The sequence below is a fragment of the Rosa rugosa genome, chromosome 4 (genome assembly GCF_958449725.1).
Source record: "Rosa rugosa chromosome 4, drRosRugo1.1, whole genome shotgun sequence".
Classification (NCBI taxonomy): domain Eukaryota; kingdom Viridiplantae; phylum Streptophyta; class Magnoliopsida; order Rosales; family Rosaceae; genus Rosa; species Rosa rugosa.
In genome coordinates this window covers 35,862,121-35,879,703 of record NC_084823.1, presented here as the reverse complement: position 1 = coordinate 35,879,703, position 17,583 = coordinate 35,862,121, and the positions used below count along the sequence as shown (strand labels likewise).

The following is a 17,583-nucleotide window of genomic DNA, read 5'->3' as shown; positions in this document are numbered from 1 at the left end:
CACACACACAGAATCATCTGGAGCATCATGACTTAAATATACAAACTTGTCTAAATTTGCTTTATAGGTTTGAAACTGAACTCCTCAACCTTAATATCTTGAACCAGTGTTAATGTGCCAAGGAATCAGGCATTACTTGTGATCTTGTGCTTGTGCTCACTATTTTATTGTTCTTTGGGTAAGCTTTATTGTTCTTTGGGTAAGCTTGGGAATCAGGCATTTCAGAAATTCCTCATCTTATATATAACAAACTGGGTAGCTTTCTTGAGGTTCCGGTTTGCGGCTTGAGCTAAAGTAATGTCTGTAGACGACGCAACGCACAAGGTCGGAAAGTTTCATAGGGCAAATTTCAATCTTTAGAGGATACTCGTAATAAACCTACCTCTATCTGAACAGGCTTCATCAACCGTCTAATAGAAGCAGAAGTGGGGACTTGCTTGACCAAACACCCTTGAAAACTATTTGTGACGCTTTCGAAAAGCATATAATGTTGCACAAAATGCAAGCAGGAGCAGCATTTTAGTACTTTGATTCTAGGTATGCCAAAATTTCCGAAGTTCCTGTGCAACTCCCTTCAGTACTACTAGAATGAATCCAGAATGAGAGATGTGCACCTGCATGTATACCGGTGAGGGATAGAAAGGGAGAGAGGGAATTATTTAATTGATAATTAAAAACACGGATACAAGCTAATGATGGTCATCTCATAATATATATGGCAACAAGGATTGGTACTAGGAAAGTGATACAAGCTTCAGTTACATTTGCAACAACAAAATTCACAGAGGGAATATACGGGCTGTGATTCCAACAAGCCTTGCATCAATCTGAACTTGAAGCAAGCATACAAAATCTACTTCAACAGAAAAGTTACAGCTACATGATCCTGTAATCTCTTATGGAGACTACGTGTCCAGTTTCCTAACTAACTCCACGGAGGGTACAAGTGACCGTTGTGCAACTTCAACATTTGCAGGCTAGGACACCCCAAATTTTATTCGATATCATCTATCCAGTCACCATATATCCTACTGATTTTGTCTGGCCCCTTCCATTTCTGATGGGCTCTCTGCCCTGGCCTCTGACTTACTATCGATGATCTCTGTGATGGAACTCCATGATATAAATCAGAATGAGGAACTATAGGGACTGATACTACCACATTATCAGCTGGAGTTTTCGAAGGCACTCCTCCCTGCTTATTGTCAAGAGGGACTGAAGAATCTCTAATTTCTCCGTCCACAAGCCCACCTCCATATCGGTGTAATTCTGTAGTCAGAAAGTCAGTAAGTCAGATATTCAAATTTCCATGAGCATCATAAAGTTATGATATAAGAAGTATATCGATCAGTTTACTATAATAATAGCCATTGCGCTAATCTAAACGCCCAAGACAAATCACCCAGTGGTACAGAAATTTATGACCAACAGACGATGCCAAGTGCTTCCGCATAAGGGCAAATTTACATCTAATGTGAACAAAGTGAAGAGAGAACAGAAACAAGAACAAACTAGTAATCTGATCACACGTAAAATTCAAGAGGAACAGCATTGGGCAGTCAAACTGAATCAAGTTGTAAACCTATATTCTGTGTCTGTTGACTTTGCTTAAGCTTAATGCACTGAACTGTGAATTCCATGTGTGCCCATTTAAGAAATAGGCCTTACCCTAAACTTCAGTACACAAATGCCCAGTGGTGAGCATGTAATTGATCGCCACAAAAGTGGATTAGTCACTCTTAAGCTGGTTGGTGATATGTATTATCACCATCACTACAGTTGCCTATGAGGTCTAGTGTCTAACATGATTTGGATATCATATACACCAGGTTTCTGGGGAGTTTCCAAGAGGAACTACAGGAGCGCATTTTTTATCTTTTCCTCATTTTAACACACAGTAAGAACTATAAAGTTCTTCACCTTAGAAAGACCTGAGTTTCATATCTGGTATCTCAAAGAGGATATATGAAGCAGTAAAAAGAAAATGGAATACTGGGTATGACTACTTGTATTCCATTCTATTTGATTTTTTTTCACAGGGCAATAGCTAAAAAAATGGCTTAGAGCAAACCTGAACAACAAAAACTTCAACAAATAGCTTCTGTTACAGCACACTGGGTCAGAATACTAACTCACTCTTCACAGCTAATTCTGTGGAAAGCTAAACTTCTCCTCAAACTATAGATGCTAAGGGGGTATCTGCAGTTTTAAGAGCATCGCTTAGACATTTTCTTACAAATTTTCCAATGGAAAATTTACCCTTCTTCCAAGTTAGGTGTTCTTAAACTATTAGTGTGTTCCTATCCTTTCTCGTTTTTGAGTGGGATGGGGAACAGCCCCAGACCCATGGATGACTTGCTGACTCTAGGTGGTCTGTCGCCTGTGTATTCTACCAAGCTTAAACTGCACTAATTTGATCTGGAGTAAGGGTAACCTCTTATTTGGTCAGTCCGTCCTAAGGGTATTCTTTGGCTGGTCTTCTTCCTTAGCTCCCTTCCTATTCACTAATGATACTCAACTATACACAACCGGAGAAGAGAAACAGAAGAGTTTTTCAACTGCAACAACCAGCAAAGGCAACTTCCGCACACCTTGCTTCACACAGATGGTTGAAAACCAATGATAGAAAGAGATCTCTTCCCTGCTCTCTGTCAGACCCAACCAAAAGGTGGATGGTACGCAACAATTTCAAAATGTAGTTAAGTTTCTGTTGAGACAGATGTTCCTTAACATGCCTCTAGAGCTTTGATCACATAGATACGATGGGAGGTTCGGAAAAACGTTCCATGCTACGATCTTTCATCCCAGAAATTCAATCCTAATATCAGACTTGAGCTTGCCAACACCCATGAATGACAAGCACACACTTGCATGTTTAATTATGAGGAAAAAGAACCAATCCTGCCTTCATACATTCTTTTCTGTTAAAGGGCAGAACCAAGATACACCAACAGAACAAGCAACAATAGCTAATCAAAATGAATGACTCAGTTTGCTCAAGCACTCAACCGAATCAAAAGCAACAAAACATGGATCCAATTGGGCTACAATGTTGCATGAATTAATCTATTACAAAGTCTGTAGAAGTGAACAACTAATTTGGGGCATCATAAATTCAGGACAGCAGACTCCTATGTAATGAAACTCAAAGGACAGTAACGGAGCCGAAGCAAGATAGCTAGTTCTAAAAGAAAAGGATCATAAGGGTATGATTTACTATTATCGAGGATGAAACTAATCTCATTCTCAAATCAATCTATATTACCAGATTCAAGCTATAAAGACTGAAAAAAGCATATATAAAGAATCAACATCAAGAGGTTTCTGTCCTCTAAACAAGAATGGAAATAGAGTCTATAACACATACCTGCAACACCATGAGCAAAATGGCATTTGCTTCCAAATGGGCAATATCCTGTCAATTCCCACTTATTGCAAATCCTTGTTTTCCAATTTGATGGCTTGTTATTTGCTCCACCCGCAGCAGCAGCAGCAGCTGCAGCACCACCATAGCCTCCGGGGCCTAAACTTATTGCCACACTCTCCCGATTCTTCGAACTCTCATCATGAAGAAAAGTGCAATTATCTCCATAAGGGCACCCTTCCTCAGTATAGAACTTCTTGCAATGCCTCCCTTTATATGACCTCTGAGTCTCCACACCATAACCTGTGGTCACAATCGGAATCTGAAACTCTTCCCTGGGCTCCGAAGACACCGCCTTTTCTTCCTCATGAGCAGCCACAATCTCTTGCCAATTAGGAGGTGGCCGCCGAAGCTCTTCAATGCTATGCGCAAAGTTGCAATTAGTGACATACGGGCACGTTCCAGCTCGAAACTTGCAACAAAGCTTGGTCTTGAAAAACATCTTCCCAATGGCTTTCGACCGGTTAGAAGAAGTCACATCTTGGGTGTTCCTAGATTTCTTGTTGGGAGGTTCGCTTCCGGAGCGACTTTGGGATTGCCTCTGATCATAATTCGAGTTGGACATGGTATCCCCCAATGCATCACCATTATTCCAAACTTGATACTCATCCTCAGTAGCCCAAACTGCTTGGTCACCAGACCACATATCAGCTCCACCACCATTCCCAGTGATTACTTGAACTACATTTGTTTCTCTACCATAACTCATTGCAAACCAGAAAGTAAACTCCTTTAAACTAAAACAAAATGCCTTGTACAAACCCTAAGTGCTATCCTAAAGTTCTCTGTAATGCACAGATAGATACCCAGAAACTAGATTCACCCAAATTCTATTGAAATTGATGAAATTTGAGCAATAAGATAAATGGGTATCTCAGAAACACATCTAATACCCCCAAAGTATAAAGCTTTAGTTATAAAATTTCTGAGAAGGAATTACAACAACAACAAATAGAAGATACAACAGATCAAAGAAAGATTAATTTAGTACAAATCTAAAAGAGAAGGATACAAGTTACCAAGTTGGAATTGCGGATGGATCTAAAGCCCCAAATTATCCATAAGAGTTTATGAGAAAGTGGAATACCAGAAATGGGAAAATGGTAAATGAAGTGAAAGGGGAACGTGGTAGAGTTAATGGAAGAAGTGGGAAAAGGAAAGTGAGAATTTAGAGATAGATTTTGGTTCAGAGAGCCCCCAAAAGGAGGAGAACATCATCTTCCGAACTACACACATCAAATGTATGAAAGGAGGAAACAAAGACTTTAACGAGGTCTCTGTACTTTGGTGCCATTTTTTATCCATTCTCAGTATTTTTCCACTTGATATTTTTAAGGTTTTGTCTTTACTCTGAAACTTTCATCTGTTACCGATGTACCATGTTTTAAACAGGAACTCAAGACCGTGAATTTAGTTCAAATTTTAGACATTTTCTACTGTAATATCTTCAAAACTTCTCTGACTTTTTTTTAGATTGTGAAAATTTCCCTAAAATTGATTCCACATCTCACCTTTTCCTTTCTTTTCTCTATGTAATGTAATAACTAGCATGTTGACATGTGTTTGCCACTTCTTCCTTTCTTTTTTTTCTTTTTTTCTTTTTTTTCTAAATGTAAAAGTTGAATTTAAGAAAAATAAAAAAGTTCAAGAATAATTATTGACCGATACAGCTACCACATTATTTCCTGAACCAATTACATTCGGAAGTTTCTAGTAAAGAATTGAGAAACCCAAATAAACTGAATCAGAACCGATGATTCAAGTTGATTTTTGCTTAAAAAATCTGTGGTTCGGTTTGAGTTTGGATTATATTTTAAAAATCTTGGTTTGGTCTCAGATTTTGTTTCGGAATAAACTAGTTTAAACTGAACCAACCTATTTTGAGCTTATGCTAATTTTGTATTGAGTAAGTATATATAATTTGCATGGACTTGCCCGCATAGGAGTCCTCCTACCAATAACAGGCTAATCAAACCTAGCTATCTCTTCCCATTTCTTAAATCAACCACATTTCTTTCTTCTAAACATAAGTTACATTTGGATGAATAAAAAAGAAAAAGAAAAAAACTTTCTCTCAATACCCTAGAGCCGCGTCTGGTTTTCAGAGGAGAGTGTATGCTTGGTCCGACTGGACGCCCTTACTGCAGCTATGTCAGACGGGTCAAAAGGGACCTCGTGTTCGGTGATTGGTGGTAATGTTGGTCCAGTCGGAGTAAAGGCAGCGGAGTGGCTTCGTTTTCTAGGTTGTTTGTATGCTTGGTACGACTGCACGTCCTCACAGCACTGGCGTCGGACGGGCCAGAAGGGATCTCGTGTTTGGTGATTGGTGGTCTTGCTGGTCCAGTCGGAGTGAAAGAGGATGGCGGTTAGGTGGAATGAAGGTGGCGTTGGTGTCGCCCCACCATAGATCAGAGCACAGACAGCGAGAGGTGTGGTCGCCATGTGGTGACGAGAGGGTCGTGACGAGATTGGAACCTGATGTGCGCAGATCAAAGCAGAGGTTTCCGATCAGGTTTGGGAGTCGGTCTGAAGAGGGGGGTGATTGGGAGGGGCAGCCCTCCTTGCTAGAAGGATGTGGATGATGGAGGGATGGAGGGACGACCAACGATTGCGTGGTGTGGTGGTGGAGCTACTGCTGATGATGTGACTACAAGGGTGATTGCAAGATGGTGGTGCTGCTGCATCTGCAGTCTTCTAACTTGGATTGGGCTTGGGCTTGGGCTTTGACCCTTGACCCATTTTACTTTTCTGATTTGTTTTATTGTTATTTGCTTTTAATAAGACGTGGCACTATGCCGACAATAATTGCTTTTAATAAGACGTGGCTCTATGCCGATAATAAGTCCCTACCACTTTTAGGTAGGGTGACGTGGGTTTTGTCCCGGTATGCATACCCACTGTGCCTTGTCTGTCCTAGCGAGACGACGACATGTTTGCTTGATCAAATGGACGCAACTTCCTAGTTGCAGGATGAAACAGAGTGTCACTGAATTTGTTTCTGTGTCACAACATAGTGGGAAAACTATGTTATTTGTAATGATCATTTTCATGATAAAGTTATATTTCATGTATGTCACTGCTATATCAAAGCAAATGGAGTAGCCAATCGTGCACTCTTTACTAATTCGTGCATCTTAGAATACACAGATTTTGTGGAGACTCTTGATATTATTTCAGGAGTTCTCTTGATATTTATTGTAATCTATGATTCAAGTTGTATGTCCTCCCTTGTATTCTGCAGTTTCATTGTTTAGAATTGAGGGCAGCCGCACCATCCCCCTTTAAAAAAAAAAAAAAAAAGTTACAAGCAAACAAGAATAAAACTAAAATTTGATGTTGATAGATAACTTGATGTCAATGTTGGTTGTTACTGATGACAATATCCAATACCAAAACCAAAATCAAAAGCAAAAGAAATTCTAATTCCACAAAAAAACTTGTTGAAGACTAGTTGATGCTGAAACATGAGTGTTGATTGTTAACTAATGTTGAAAGTTGAAACGGCTGATAACTGAATGACGGGACGACGAAACGTCTGTTGCCCAAAAAGGTTGTTACCTAAGTGAACTCCCGAAAAGACTATTGATTGGGTCTCTAGACAGAGCAAGGCTTAATGATTGATTGCCGAGACGGAGCAAGGCTGTTGATTGTTGCATTATGGGAAGAAAAAGAAGAAGAGGAAGCGATATAAAAAGAAGAAGAAAAGAAGTGACTGATGGACTGATGCCGAAAATGATCTTGGAAGAAGAGGAAGAATAGATCTGAAAGAGAGAGGGATTAACAAAGTACGCCACTGACGAATGCCAAAAAAGAATGGTTGCTAATCTGGATCAGATGGGCGAGATATGATCTACATGACTACATACCAAATGAAAACAAACTCAAAGGTAGAAGCGAGTTATATTAACTTGAAACATTTTACATATTTGGGCCCCACTTTTTTTTTTTTTTTTTTTTTGCCAAAATAGATAACTTCATTACTTATCCATAGCCAAAAGACACGTACATCAGATATTGTCTCATACCAAAAAAACTAAATGGCACAAGCAGCCAAGCAAAAGACAGGTGACCCTCATTGTTAACACATACACTCACTTATTAAGCCTAAACAACAAGAAATCAAGTCCTCACTACTAACCCCTCATTGAAAAGTAAACCTAGTCGCCTAGAGACTTCAATTGGTGTACAACTAGAGTAAACTAAGAAGAAAGTAACAGAAGACCCAATTTCAAGTGGTAGGCAAGAGACCAGGAGAGCCTAAGGCTTTCCTTTGCCCTTATCTCTAGGGCTAGAAACCGAACCTCCAATTGCAGTTACTGGGACGTTGGCTCTTGTTCTTACTTTCGGCGGTCTACCGGTCTTCTTCTTCAGAGTGACAAGTAGGCCTGTAAATGGATCGGGTTCGGATCGGATCGACCTAAATCCAAATCCGTTTACTAAAAAAAAAAATTCGATCCAAACCCGCTCCGTTAACCCGGCGGATCATTGATACCTTGATCCAAATCCGTACCCGTCGGATTAACGGATACCCGATCCGCTAATCCGATCCGTTTATAATTTCAAATATTTTTAAATTTTAAATAGTAATATTAAATTTATATCATAATATCTCATAAGATATTAATAAAATATTAAAATAACATGATCTACATGAAGAGTATCACCAAAAATAAAATTACTTATTTTTGACAATAATTACAAAGACTGCCTCTTAGATTTCTGCAAAAAAGTAATATTAGAAATCTTTAATATTTTATATTTTATATTTTATATTTTATATTTTATATTTTATATTTTATATTTTATATTTTTAAAAAATAATAATATATTAATAAAAAAATAATATTTATTTATTACTAAAACGGGTCGGATCATTAACGGATCGGATCGACCTAAATCCAAATCCGATCCGTTTATTAAACGGGTTAACGGATTCGGATCATTAACGGATCAACGGATCAAAATGTTCGATCCAAACCCGTTTAATAGCTACGGATCTGGAGCGGGTCCGGATCAAAACCCGGTCCATTTACAGGTCTAGTGACAAGAGGCACATCATTGTCATCCTCGATCAAAGGTTTTCCAAGTAGAAAAGATTGGGAGGACCTGCACACAGCACCACCGCTAATGTTTCCCAGATCCAGGGCGCTACCACCCGCTGCGTGAGCAAGAGGAGCAGCATCTATGGAGGCCATAGAGAGGAGGAAGCGATAGCAAGAGGCTAGAGGCTAGAGGCTAGGGTGCTGTAGAAGACTAGGTTAAGAGAAATACTCTCCTAGGGTTTTTTTGTTTGGGCCCCACTTTAATTCTAAAGGTTCGGGTGAAAAATGTGAAATATAATTGTGTGTGTCTCATTCTACGCATTTTGAGTTGGGGTTCATAAGTGGACTAACATGAACAAAACTAACCCTTTACGTTATCAGCATAAAATACGTTGAAATTGATAGAAGGAAAATACATGGATAATTTCCGTCAAATAAAAGATTAGATTCAATTTAGTAATTACTTGTTCTAAGTGTTTTAGGGATGTTTTGACATATCAAATATTGATACATACAGTTTTCGTCTTAGATATCCTTCATTGTTTACGTCTTGTTCCACTGTCGATCGTAACCTCCTAGTCGTAATTGGAGCTTCTAAGTTCTAAGAGACTAGTTGGGTGTGCTCCCCAACCTAGGTTCGAACCCTGAAGCTGTCAAAGTGGTCAGGCACTGTGCTGCAATGCACAGTTGGAGCATTTCACATGCACTGAAGGAGTTTATCTTGGGCCTAGGAAGCCTTTAGGTTCCCCTTAACAAAGTAAAAAAAAAAAAAAAAAAGTTCTAAGAGACTAGATGGTTGTTTATTGTCTTTACTTCTTGTGGATTGATTACCAAACCAATAACTATAATAAAGGATAAATTACAGTTCTATGAAGAGAACTTACAAATAGATCTGAAGTAGTAGTGAAGTAGTTGTCTACTACAATTATGCTACAATACCAGCAGCGCCTTGATTGGCTTCTGAATTACTAGTGCAATAACTTAGAAAACTTCTAGCTAGCTCCAAAACAAGGAAATTAACCACATTAATAAGAACATTAATTACCAATATATATAACTAATCATGTTGTATAGATATACCAGACACAGTTATTCTCTTAATGGCATGGGGTGGTTTTTTTAACCACCACCTTGTATGGCATGGGGTGGTTTTTTAACCACCACCATGCCATATAAACAATATCCTCCTTCAACACACTTGAGATTTACTCTTGAAACCCACCATCAACTTATTCAACTTCTTGTTGCTTATTCTCTCTTGGATGATTCTCATATCCTGGTCCTTGCTTTGGGGCAACGAGGCCGGGGCAGAAGGGGTCAACTTCCGGGCAAGGTTAACAGCGTCTTCCGACTGAGTGATGATTTTGTTGAAACATAAGTATCGACCGTAGGCTGTGATGTCTTCGAAGACGCAAATATGGGCATCCACTAAGAAATTTATATCGACGATCACGAGCACGCCGTCTTCATACATCTCCGCCGCTCCCTTCAAGTAGGGGTTGCTGATGGACAAGTCGGGATTTATCATCAACCCTGCATTCATAGACACCATATTCAAGCTCCTATCCATTGCCAACGCCCACGCTGTCTTCTCTGCTAGGGTTTTTGATAGGGCATGCCATAGCTGTTTGTAACGATTTTTGAAGGGCAAAGCATTAGTACACAAAGTCAAAAGGAAGCAGGAAAGTGACCGAACTCAAAGCGTAGCAGGAAAGTGACCGAACTCAAAGCGTAGCTTGGTAAGGGGTATTAATGTAATTTCAAGTAGTGGACTTTTTTAATGTTAGGTCTATTTCATTATCTATGGTTGGTGCTTCGTGTGGAGGATGTAGCGCCAGTGAGTGTTAATTTAATTTCTGATGAGTGTTGGGCTGGGCCGGTCCATGGCCCACCTAATAATGAAAGTACGTAGTACCTTGAACTTGCGACAGAAGTTGACGTCAGTCCAGTGCCGTTCGTCCAACTCCGGCGTAGCAGCGACCGTCGATTTGTTGTTACTGCTCCAAACGACGGCGGTGACTGATGATGTGAACAAAACCTTGTCTATGGTTTCCGTTCGGGCACATGCTTCTAGAACGTTGTGTGCAGCTCTCACCTCTACTTCTGCCATATATTCCTACACGGATCCAAAAATATTTAGCAAAGTATTCTTATTTATTAAGGGGAAAAAAAAACAGAAATGATCCTTGAAATTAAAATTTCGCTAGTGAAGACAATATTTTTGAAGCTTAATGACTTGGGACAAATCATGATAAAGTCGGAACATTGAGTCAATCAACTTTTCAAAAAAGTTTAGAAATTTTGACAAATATCCTTATCAATTTAGAAGACTATGATGATCCATATTTAGAAAGCGTCTCTCTTTTTTTCTTTGGGTAATTGACTCTTAACCAAAGCACAATGGAATTGGCAAGCAAATTAACTAGAGCTAGAAGTAAAACGATCTATGTTTAGTTATTAGAGACATGAAGTTACTTGACGTAAATGAATGATTCTACTCTCATAAAAATTGAATATATCCAGTTCTCCACTCATAGGAAGCATAATTCATATGAACTGAACTTAGTCATATGCTTTTCTATTCATATGATTGATTAGATAAGATAAAATTCTTTTTAAATTAAAAAAAAAACCCTTTTCAAATTCATATTCTTTCTATTAAAAAATTAATGGAAATGACACTTCATATTAGTAACTTATGCTGCATAATTATCTGACCAAGAAAGGAAAAAAAAAAAAAAAAAAAAAAAAAATTCTTCAGCATAACTCTACTACTAGTTGATTATTACAGTTTCCCTTGAGCGGATCATGAACACAATTAAAGCTAATTTACTGTTACTGCAGGCCTCAGATTCAAAAGAATGGTAAAAAGAAGTGAAAATGCAAAAATGAAAAATGGGGATCGGAGAGAATGAACATACATCATAGTCGGGCTGGTCTTGTGGAGGTTCAAAAGTGTAGAACAAGCCAGAACAGCCCTTCAAAGCATCAACTATGCTCTGGTAATCAAATGGGTCTAAATGGAAAATCTTCAGCCTCTTGTTATTCTCACAAGAAACCGAACCCAACTTGGATTCCCCTGATTCATCACACAAAACCGATAAGAAACACAAAACGGTCGAGCATAATAAGCATATATATAACATCATGAACCAAGAAGTTGATCGATATGGACCCACCATGGCTCTGAAGCGCGGCGTGGACTGTGTATCCCCTCTGAACCAGGCGCTGGACGAGGGTCGAGCCGAGGTGGCCTGACGCATCCATTACGCAGACTGTGGTCGAGCTCGTGGTGCCGTGGTGGTCGTCGAAAGGATTCGAAGCTGCGGGAGCCATGTCTGGTATAGAGAGAGAGAGAGAGGGTCTAGCTTTGCTTTTGTTTTGGGTTTATAGTTTTAAAGGGTGCTGGCAACATTAATAGTGAGGTTGCAGGTTATAGGTAGAGACTAGGGAGGGGAGTGATGAGGTTTATATATAAACAACTAGTCCCACACGTTAGTTACATTCAAGACGTACGAGTTCTTTTGGATTTTGGATACCAACGGTGGATAGTGTGTATACACACCACCCTCTGTTTTCTAGTCTACATTTTCTAGGCTTCTAGCATGCCAATCAGGTGATCAGTTATTAACGAAAAAATCCTATACTAATTATGCGATCACTTACTAATTATGAGGATAAACATATTAGATAGCATCAACGATTACGTAATTACTAATGTGTGAAACACTGAAACGTACCGTTGAATTATACATATGAGATATATACATCGTAATTTTTTATTTTTTTTTCATTATGTAAATCCATCAATTAGATAAAGGCAGAAGAGGAATTGATTTCTAATTTGATTAATCTTTTGCAAAATAGTCTGTAAGAAATTATTTAAAAAAAAAAAAAAAAACGTATGAGAAATGGTTTGAAAGATGAAGACAGGATTAGATTGATCGTTACTATATATGAAATACTGCTATATTAGGTCAGACATGCATAAAATTTAGAAACTTTCTAACGAAATTTCTAAAGTCATCAATTTTGTTTCACTAATTAATATGGCAAGTGTAATCATTCGATTTGAACTCACTCTACAATTTTATATCGATCATCTTTTATAATTAGCCGTTAATAGAGAGTTGAGCTCAAAACTTAGAAGATACATAATCCTCCCACGTTTTAAATCCAAAAACTCCCCAACTTGCTTGTCAAATTTGCTCACTCTAACGTTTCCTCATTGTGTATACTTCACCTATATATTTGCTCAAATTTGCATATTGTTTGTACAATTTCTTTCGTGCAAATTCATTGTATACAGAGAACTTCTCTTCCTCGTTGACCATTTCACATATAATACAAGAAATTATTCCATAGCAGAATTATGGACGGCAATTATCCAATAAAAACAGTTGGAGGTTAGAAATATAATTAATATCCAGCTCCAATAATTAAAGAAAGAATTAGAGGAAGCATGAGATAATCACAACCCCCAAGTTGGGATCGAAGACCCCCAGAAATAGAAGAGAGAGATGGAGATATGGACGGGTGGCTGGCATTCAAAGAGCGTGGAGGGTTTGATGGGTAGGAGGTAGTTGTTATAAAACTTGGAAGACGAAGAATGAAGCGAGAAGGAGGAGGAGGGTAATCTGGATATATCAAATGAATTATGAATGAATGGTATATATGGAGTTTGGTGGAGCCATGTGTCTATAACAATTAAGTTTCACCTACGTAGACCAGAACACGATCGCAAACCTACTCACTTCGTTTTCTTTTGAAAGATGGGGAACCTAATTACTCGAAATGGACTATATAGTTATGGTCATCGTCTCGAACCTGTCTTCTAGAACTGTGTTTAGAGTGGACCAGTGCAGAAAAAAACAAAGCCATGGGAGATTTTGGACCGTTCTTTTTCTCTGCCCAACCCAATAAATTCAATCAATATTAAATAAAATATAGCAAGATATATAACTGGAATATGTTTTACTGTTATAATAATGTATGCAGCTGTGCATGAGTTGTGTTTGCTTGGCAAATTTTATGATAATGCATGTGTAAATTTTAGGAGATAAAGTGGATTTATTAAGGTTGTTCAAATTTTAGGGGTTAATGAGACCAATAAATTTTTTTTATATAATTTATTTAATAAATGAGATCGTATTAGACTATTAGTAAAGTGATTGGTTGTGTGAATGAAGTTCGATCAGATAAGGTCAAGTGATTGGTCTGCAGAGGATTCGGACGTTTTTAGATGTGTGTCGGCGATTGTGGGTGCGATGGTCGTTCGATTTTGTAGCGACTGCAGTGGTGGAGGTTGATCCGAGTTATGAGAATATCAAAGACCGGTGCAGAGGCTGTGTACTCTTCAATCATAGAGTGTTGGCCTGTAACCAGTTTCTAACGAAATAGCCAGCCAATCTAGTGGCTGTTGTGGTGGTGGAGGGTGGCACTGGTGGCTTGGTGTTGCAACAGCAAGGGGCGTTAGCTAGAATTGCGTATGGAATTTAATCATTAGCTTTTTGCCAAGTATGTTGTGTAATATATTTTGAATTTTTAGTCACTTATGATGTAATTTCAATGTTACGTTAGTGAATGTTAGAGCCACGTTTTCAAATTACAAAATATTGAATGGAAAAATTAATTATTGGACTTGATTTATTAAATTGGAGAATATAGGAGTACATGTGATGAAACTAGAAGTTCATAGGCACAACTGATTAAGATGTAAATGTCAGAGAGGTAAAATGAAACTAGTCATAAACAAATCATTTAGTAAAAACTAAAAGTCTAACACAGTGCGTCGGTTTCATAGATATCATGGTCTAGATAATCCTAGTAATCCTTAGCTTGACGAGATGCAATCTTTTTCTCAATGTTTACCTCATCAATTATATCATGATTCATGATCCAATTGCATTAGAAATTTTTCGAGAATTTATTGCACCTAGTTTTCAAGTCATTCTAGTTATCGAGAGACTTTATTTGAGTCTCCGAGCTGCTCTATTTTTTTTGAGCTAGCTTGATTTATTGTATTTTGCAATATTTGGTGACATGTCCCAATGGATTCATTATCTTTGAAACCAATTGTTGTGCGACAGAGTCCGTACACTCACTATTAAGTACCAACTTATAAAGTAAGGGTGCAGTTATTGCCACCCTATCATTTTTTTTGTTCACCCTACTTGTTCACTACTTACATTTTAATTTCAGTATAAAATTTACTTATCTTCTATTTATTTTTCCAAAAATATCCTTATATGACATATCAAAAAAAAAAAATTAACCAAAATCTCTCATTTGTTGTAAATATTATATATATGTGGCTGTTCATTGTAAATACTCATTAGTTATGTCCTTTTGATGTAAATCCTACTCTTATATAAAAGGGTCTAATGAGAATGAAACATACACATTTACCGCCTCCATATTCTGTTTCTCTCTTCTATCTCTCTCTTATTCTCTAGTTTATAACACGTTATCATCACGCATTTGCTCTTATTTTTTTTTCTTCTTCTTCTTCTTTGAACTCTATGATGATCCGCAAGCCTTCTGGTGAAACATAGTTGCCTATGACCAAGGCTAATGATCTATGAGTTTTTCTCTCATTCTCAACGAATTGATTCATATATAACATAGATATCTCATATTATCGCATAACAGATATATGTGCTTCATGTTTATCATTTTTATTCCTATTACATATGAACATCAATTTTTTTTATGTGATCATATAATTTACATATATTTGTATGTATCTTTTATATAATGTAATTGTTGAGATGTATGTTTAATATTCAACTTTGAGAACTATTGTTCCAATAGTCAAGGCTCAGTCCACTGACCGAGTAATCTTAGAACCTATGGTTCTACAAACATCACACGAATGTTTTTCTCGTGTTTTCCCTATGGGATCCATTGTTCATATTTATGAACGCTTCGAAACTCTGTTTCGTATATGAATTTTTTTATCATTTTTCATAGAACATACTGTTCTAATACTTATGGATCCTGATATATCTCGTCTTTTCTCTTTGTAGAAAGGTGACGCATCTGACAAACTTGGACTTTGATCCTCTTGAAATTTCTGGCAAGAACTATTTGATGCCGAATTTCACCTTATGGCTAACAACCTTGGAGATGCCATCAAAATTGACAATAAGTCATCAGTGCAAAATCGCGCTAAGGCTATGATTTTCTTGCGTCATCATCTTGACAAGAGTCTAAAAGATGAGTACCTTACGATGAAATACCCATTTGAGCTTTGGCAAGCATTTGCTGATTGATTTGCTCACCAGAAATCCATTTATCTACCTAGAGCACGATATTGATGGACGCATTTGCGCCTTCAAAACTTCAACTCTATCACTGATTTCAATTCCGCTATGCATCGGATTACCTCCCATAAAAATTATGTGGAGAACATGTCAAGGAAGATAGCAACCACAACTTCTCTGATTTTTGTTTGTAGATAATGGATAACATGTTGACGACATGATCAGCGGCGGTGTTCTTGGCACCTATTAATTTTAAGCCTATGTTTAGGCTCTATCTATCTTTGCTTTGTTTAGTTATTTTTATTTGTCTTTTTCTTCTTTGAGTATATAATTTTGACATTTGTTTTCAGTGTCAAACAATAATATGAACCACGTGTTCATCAATAAATTCAATTTGAACAATAAATGTTCATGACAAATATCACAAACATAGTTGTGTTGCATGCATATAATGCAACTATGGACATGATCCATTGCAATTGTTGATAATTTTTCACAATTGATGCTTCAAAAAGCTACGGTAACAATCATCTCAAGAGCTGCAGATCTTGATTGATGGCTCCAACTAAGCTCGTATTATGTTACCTATATGGAATACCATTGCATATATTGGTGATGAAATTTTCACCTAATTTAAGTTGTATTAATCAACTACAAGTATACTAATATATACTATATCATGAATTAAAAATTTCATTGAGCCAAATAAAATTATTTTGGCGTGACCAATGTGTCATTATTTTATCTACTATGTCATGTAGACTTATCTACATACTTTACATTGTTGTATAATACAACAATAATTGCAAACTTTCCTACCGAGGATATTATAATTTATCGCATATTTGTGAGTTGTCACTTTAATAAGACAATCTTCCTCCATAAGGGGGAGAAATATCGTGTATGAAAAATGACATGAATTGGTGTGTGATATTTATCCACCATGTCTTATCTTATCTTAAGAAAAAGTCTCAATCAATTATGAGAAATTGAGAAAGTGACAATCATTAACTACAAGTTTTTGACCTAAAAATTGGTTTGGGCTCGCCACCCACCAAAGGATTTTTCAATCCAATATTTATAAACACATATTTGGTGTGGTTAAATCTAATAGTATTCTCGCCGTTAGGGGGAGGAAACACTAATGTAACGGCGCGAATTTATGTGGAATATATCCACAAAGTCCAATATTTTAAGCTCCCTGTAAGGGAAAATTATACAAGCCCTATAACGCTCTTCATGAGGTTATACAAAGATCCACATTCTTTAATTTGTCCTTGAGAGACAACAAATGCCCTAAAAGAGGCATGTGTACCTAATATGCATAAGATTATTATAGCTAATGCATGGATATATTTTGATTGAATGTGTGATAGATCTCTAATTGATGATCATTGATGATATCTCATATGTTGTAGCTACTAAATATCATCAAGGGCTGTATACTACCACGTTTCATTCATTCATTGTGTCGACAAACTATAATATTGGCCAAATTGGAAAGAGGCAATTCCAATAAATTTGAATATTGTAAACGTCATGATATACTTGGACTTTATCAACACTAAAAAATTACAAAAGGATGTACTAAAGTGAATTGAAATCACTATAACACAAGTCTCTTTATAGAGACATGAGCTTATCATTCTTCTCCAAGCGACAACTTTTCTATAAGTACAGTGTTATATTGACGAGAGACTTATGATATGTTGTCTTGGCTAATATGAAGATCTTAAAGGAAAATTGCTAAAAGCAAATCCCCAAATCCTATGTGTCATTATAAGCATATTGCTTAATCAAATCCTTGACGGATTCATATTGCCAAAGGCAAGTCCATGAATGAGTGAAAGAG

The 17,583-nt window shown here is 37.3% G+C and overlaps 2 protein-coding genes across 2 annotated transcripts; both read right to left on the bottom strand.

Annotated features, from left to right (window-relative positions):
- Positions 1-683: 683 nt before the first annotated feature.
- Positions 684-4,703, bottom strand: LOC133743683 (zinc finger CCCH domain-containing protein 56-like). Its single transcript, XM_062171696.1, has 2 exons — positions 3,368-4,703; positions 684-1,269 (listed from the first exon to the last, which is right to left on the bottom strand). The coding sequence occupies exons 1-2, from the start codon at positions 4,131-4,133 to the stop codon at positions 995-997; spliced, it is 1,041 nt and encodes a 346-aa protein (XP_062027680.1). The 5' UTR covers positions 4,134-4,703; the 3' UTR covers positions 684-994.
- A 4,586-nt stretch (positions 4,704-9,289) lies between these two features.
- On the bottom strand, positions 9,290-11,927 carry LOC133745959 (cinnamoyl-CoA reductase-like SNL6). The gene is made up of 4 exons (XM_062174115.1): positions 11,646-11,927; positions 11,388-11,545; positions 10,382-10,582; positions 9,290-10,090 (listed from the first exon to the last, which is right to left on the bottom strand). The coding sequence occupies exons 1-4, from the start codon at positions 11,800-11,802 to the stop codon at positions 9,656-9,658; spliced, it is 951 nt and encodes a 316-aa protein (XP_062030099.1). The 5' UTR covers positions 11,803-11,927; the 3' UTR covers positions 9,290-9,655.
- Between the last annotated feature and the right edge of the window lie 5,656 nt (positions 11,928-17,583).